Source organism: Cebidichthys violaceus, unplaced genomic scaffold, assembly GCF_023349555.1.
Source record: "Cebidichthys violaceus isolate CVI_PGR_0920_01 unplaced genomic scaffold, fCebVio1.0.p SCAF_8, whole genome shotgun sequence".
Classification (NCBI taxonomy): Eukaryota; Metazoa; Chordata; class Actinopteri; order Perciformes; family Stichaeidae; genus Cebidichthys; species Cebidichthys violaceus.
The window spans coordinates 16,292,353-16,298,232 of NW_027176964.1; the positions used below are offsets into that span (position 1 = coordinate 16,292,353).

General features: G+C 42.4%; 1 protein-coding gene across 1 annotated transcript; it reads right to left on the minus strand.

The window, feature by feature from the left end:
- Window positions 1-3,155: 3,155 nt before the first annotated feature.
- On the minus strand, window positions 3,156-4,976 carry LOC137865870 (C-C motif chemokine 20-like). The gene is made up of 4 exons (XM_068701414.1): window positions 4,857-4,976; window positions 4,627-4,747; window positions 3,763-3,840; window positions 3,156-3,601 (listed from the first exon to the last, which is right to left on the minus strand). Exons 1-4 carry the CDS (start codon window positions 4,933-4,935, stop codon window positions 3,508-3,510), a joined length of 372 nt encoding a protein of 123 aa, XP_068557515.1. The 5' UTR covers window positions 4,936-4,976; the 3' UTR covers window positions 3,156-3,507.
- Window positions 4,977-5,880: the final 904 nt, after the last annotated feature.

Consider the following 5,880-nt stretch of genomic DNA (forward strand, 5'->3'; position numbering starts at 1 on the left):
ACCACATCTTGATTTTCCTCTTGATTTACTGTCATATTATCATCAAGCACACACTCTAATAAAAAGAGTCCTTCTGTAATCCCACACATAAGCGCACATGTGTGGGGATTTTCTTTCTATTTGTTCTTCGTTATCAAAAGATCCTACGGACACCTCCTGCAAGCTCAAACATGCTGTCGTCACAAGAGAACAAAAGGACACAGACATGGATTTTTATGAGAAGCTAAGCTTTGGGCGTCGTGAAGGCTCGTTTTTTAAATTAATTTCTAAAGGTCTTGATATTGGAACAGCAACATAATTAATCCCCAGGATCTTTGCATTTTGTTACTGTAAATGAACGTGTTTCTGGAGTCACTGAAGACACTGAAACATGATCACACACTATTATAGATGACTTGCTGTATTAATGTCAAACATTCATGATAATGTAAAGCAAATAAAGGCCAGTTCCTTTTGGAACAAACTTGTGTCTTGTGGGACAACCTAGTTTTACTGGAACCCAATTCTCCGTCTCTTTTGGCAGCTTTTTTATTGAGCTAAATGTGAAGAAAACTCTCTTCATAGTTTGTAGTGAATCAGATATTCAATTTAGAAAGGAATGCATTTTGTACTTGCAAAGTCATTGTGTCTTTCACACTGTCTGAATTGTGTAAATGCATGTTGAGACTTGTAACTAAAAGAACGGAACGGGTGAGGACAAATGACCAAATTTGGGTGAAGGATGATCGGAAATTTGCGGTTGGAAAGCCTTGGGATCTTCTTCCTTCCTCTTTTCTCGCCCTGCGCTGACCACAACTGTCAGCGGCAGAAAAAAAAAGGAGGGATAGAAAGAAAGTAAGAAAGATGACACTGTTGTAGGAGGGACGAGCACATGATGCTGAAATCAGCACGATTTGTAAATAGAATCATTTAAAACACCGTGAGAAAGATCACAGTTAACGAGATTGTTAACTGTCCAGACAGAGACTCATATCAATCCATCCGTTCATTAAAAACGGCTACAGCTGCAGCCTTAATCTGAGTACATTTCTTAGTCTAGACATCATCATGACATAGACTCAGTCAATGTCATGATGAAATCGCCCCAACAAAAAAAAAAACGGAAACGGTCGACTGACGGCATCACCCAAGTGCGTCCCCCCCACCTTCCTGCTCACACAATACGTAGAAAGGCCTAAGATACGGTTCATCCGGTTAGGTTTCCCTGGTTCCTCTTTTCACGGTATAAATCAGGGGTCTGGTCAGAGGAGATCAAGTTGCCTCAGTCAGCCGGACCAAACGACCAGCTTCTGCAAAAGAACCTGTGGAACATCTCACGCAGCAAACCATGCAGTTGTGCATCAGAAGACTGGCATGCCTGGCTCTCCTCGCCGGGGTTCTGGCAATGACGGCGTCGGTACCCGGCGGTGAGTCCCCCCCCCCCCCCCCCCCCCCGTCAGAGATCCTTTACACAACTAGCCCGCTCCAGGGTCAGCTAAAGTACTGGTGTTCTGGTGAAAATCTAGGCCAACGGCGTCGATACTTATTCATATTTCATGCTTCAAAATGTAAGAGATGTACGCTCATAATAACTAATCCTTTGTTTGTTCAATGAAAAACAGAAATGAAGATAATCGAGTGCTGCAAGGTGGTCAGTGCTGCGAATATCACGGCTCCCATCTTGGGCTACAGGATCCAGAGGAAGAACCTCCCATGTGTCCGCGCAGTCATGTGAGAATCTCCTCCTTATTTTAATAAACAGAGACGAGGGATGATTACAAAAAGCAAGTTCTTGGTGAAAATTGATCTGTAGATTGATCTTTTTCTCTCTTTTTATTCCCCTCCAAGCTTTAAGACCACAGAGGGAGAAGTCTGCAGCCACTGGAGAGAAGACTGGGTTTTTGAGAAGATCAAGGAGCTTGAGTGAGTCATCTTAGAAAGTCTCTAGTAAATATACTTAGAGGTACTTCATATGTATCACTTGTGAGTATTAATGTGACTGTTGTCTCCTGTTGTGTGTGTGTCTTACAGGCAGATCCGCAAAGCAAAGAAGAACACTACTCCTGCTCCCACAACCTCCAGCCCCTAGAAATACCACACCTCGAGCAAATGTTAATCAAATTAATTTAAAAACATATTTAAAATGATTATTCTGTCATATTTAATATTTATTAGTGGCGCTATTTCTGTCTTTCCCTTTTTTTTTTTTTCTTTAAAGTTTCCTCTCTGTGTTGTTTCAGCTAACTTAAAGCTTAACAGATAAAAGAGAAAAATAAAGTGTCTGTTGTTCACCGTCGACAGAATAAATGTTCTTGTCCTCTGTCCACACGTGTCGTTGTTATTTGCCGGTGTTGGAAATCAACGCTTAGCTCCTGCAGCTCGTCAAACGATCATCAAGGCCTCGTGATGCAGCAGGCTTCAGTTTCCTACAGATCAACTCCGCCATCTAGTGGAAGAAGAGCGTGTCATTGAGGGGAGTCACCTTGTCTGACTGGAGCACCAAACCCCCTCCCCCCCCCCCCCCCCCCCCCCCCTTCCCTCCCTTCCCTCCCCCCCCCTCCCTCGGGGTGCTGATCTGAAATAGCACTGCCTCTCCCTGTCAGTCAAGTCATGCGTTTGTACGAGCTCCGGGGGGGTCAGAGACGGCTCGTCACAAACGTTTGCAGACACCTTGCAGCAGATGTGCTGTGCTGGTCAGCAGCCTGTTCTAAGGAGGCATGATGCAGCGTGTGTCACGCCTCCAGAACATGCAGAGCAGCAGGCTCCTCACCTTATTAAGGCCCTCTGTCTAGAAAATACACGTTCTAGTAAATGCTACTTGATGGTTTAAAGCAGCTAAAGAAAACCTGTCACCATTTCTAAAATGGTTGAATTCAATTGAAACAAGTTGCATGTGTGTGTGTGTGTGTGTGTGTGTGTGTGTGTGTGTGTGTGTGTGTGTGTGTGTGTGTGTGTAGTTTAACATTACATTACATTACAGTCGTTTAGCAGACGCTTTTATCCAAAGCGACTTACAATAAGTGCATTCAACATTGGTAATCAAAAGAACTACTAGTCACCAGAAGTCATAAGTACATCTCCTTTTCCAAACAAACATCTAAGAGCATGAAGCAGAGCATAACTCAGAGCCAAAGTTAATGACAGTGCAGTTAATGAAATGAATGTGGGACACAACGTTGGAGGATTATGAAATAAATGTATTTGTTTGTGAGAATAGCATGTTTTAGTACATTCACTTGATTAGGCGGTTCAGATTCATAGCAGGCAATGAAACGACAAAAACAAACAAACAAACAGGAATGTTCATGTTAACGCATGATGTACATCATGTGATCAATGGTTCATGATCACATGTAAGCAGAAGTCATTAGCATTTCATCTCAGACATAATATTCTCAACATGACTGGATCATAGGTTCAATTTCTCTCAAAATTAGCATTTCTGTAACACAAATGATTTAATCCCAAAGAACAAAAAAAGCCAGATTTTGTGCTAATAGAACCTTCCGGTGCTGTTCTGGAAGGTTTCTATGGCGCTGAAGAAGGATCCATTCGGACGGCTTTCGTCATGGGAGTTTCACCTGCAGCAGAGCCGGTCTTGGAAATCTTCTTCAGCTTTGAGCTGTATAGAGAAATAAGAGCTTTTTATTTTTTACTCACAATGCTCCCAAAAAACAAAGGAAAAGCCCTGGTTCACACACACACACACACACACACACAGCGCGTGTGTTGATTTCAAGGTCCACGTCGAACTCTATTTAAAAGTGAGTAGGAGTCTCGTACCTGAGCAGTTCCAGAATCTTCCTCACCCACTCATCTCTGCGTGTCGCACATATCTCCTTCTTCTTCACCGTGTAGAAGCTGCAGCAGTGAGAAACACCGTCAGACACGGAGAGCAGTGTGTTTAGTTCAGTGTGTTTAGTTCAGTGTGTTTAGTTCAGTGTGTATAGTTCAGTGTGTTTAGTTCAGTGTGTTTAGTTCAGTGTGTTTAGTTCAGTGTGTTTAGTTCAGTGTGTTTAGTTCAGTGTGTAGCAGAGCTGCATTATTTTTCATAATGGTGCCCGTTTGATAACGGACTTCCTGTTCTGATACATAATAGTTAAGAAAAGTTTTCTACAAAATAATGTTTTGGTTTGTTGAATCCATCAGTATTTGATTTAGTCTCACATTGACACAGTGCAGCTTTGCAGGAACTTTAAATTTAAATTCAGTTTTTTTTTTACATTTCTATTTACTTTATTGAGGTTTGATACCGAGCTCTGTAGTGTAATTGGATTTTTTTATTTTTTTTCCAATCTTAAAGCCTTGACAGCTTGCATACAAATCACTTGTGAACATGATTTATGGAGATATGGAGCAGATCAAACAGCTGCCTTTTTTTTTTTTTTTTAAGAGTCATGAAATCCACAGTAATTAGTTTTGACGGTAAAATATTGTGGTCGACTATAGATCAATGGCTTATTTTCACGGCAACAAATTTAGCAGAAACAACATTAGTAATGCTTTCCCAAAAAAGAAAAAACAATTACTTTTGAATATTTTGGAATTAATCCAATCAGCTGGTCTTCACCAACCCTCTCATAAAGGTTTGACAATGATATTCAAATAACAGGTTTGGAGTCGTCATGGTTTCATAGACGGTCTTACATGATCGCCTCGATGTGGCAGCTCTCCCTGCTGGTTTGCTCTCTGTAGCCCTTTATGCGCTGGAAGGGCACCGGCCTCCTGTTGTAGCTTGTACAACAGGCTTTGCCCGTACGGGAACCCACTGCACACACACACACACACACACACACACACACACACACACCATTAACTGATCAGTTAAGCACATCATATCATAAGAAATCATATTTTCTGATTGAAGTTTAACTTACAGGCAGCTGGAGCTGGACCGAGCAAGGCCAGCAGGAAGCAGAGCAGAGCGGCCGTCGCGATCGTTCCTCTGGGAGTCATGCTGACGATGCAAAGAACCAGCAGACAACCTAGCGAATACACAACCCCTGTGCATACATATGTACTTATAGTAGTAATACTCGTGTTTTTTTTTTTTGTTTTTTTTTATGTCACCTGTGGCTGCTAAATTGAGGACAGGAAGCCCACTATTGCATCATCACAACCAAAGTGGCACACGTTGCACTTTTGATCATCCGAATTAAACCTGCTATGTTGTGTTCATGTGGGCGCTGATGCATTGGCTTCTATCTATATTAATGTGTTTGTTTTTTGGGGGGGGGGGGATTCATAATCGTGCTGTGAAGTTCTTCGTATATTACGACGCAGCAGATTCTCTCATCGCCGCACTTTCTTCCCTTCATTTGAGTTCTCTCCCAAAGCGGCAGCACACTGCTGCTTACAGCCTGCAGAATTGCGCTTAAATGGAATTTGCTACACGAAATATTGCCCTCGTCTTGCTTCATATATTTCCCAGCGTTGACAAAAAAAAAAAAAAAAAAAAAAAATGACAGTAATATCCCATTGTCATAATTTGACATTGTGGCTTAAAGCCGGAGTCAGGGTGTTTTACATAATCAGCAATCTTAAGATTGTTTTGTGGCGAGAACTGATGGAGAATGAGAGGCTTGTCAAACCCCCCCGACCCCCCCCCCTCTTTCGTTAGCATGACCTATTTAGTGTGCAGAAAGCTGACAACTCCAAATCTACAAATCTAGCTCAGCTGACCTAGATAGGCACGACATCTTCAAGTTGTAGACGCTCTGTGGCGTACTGCGCGCCGCAGCAACAACACGGACGAGCTTGTAGAACATCAACACCTCCTGCACAGCGAAGCGCTGCGACCGCTGAGTTACCGCGTTCAGACAACATACAACAATGGGATTGGGTCTGGGGGCCAAAAACATAAACACTCCAATTAAACTGTGTGGCAAGAATATTTTCTTT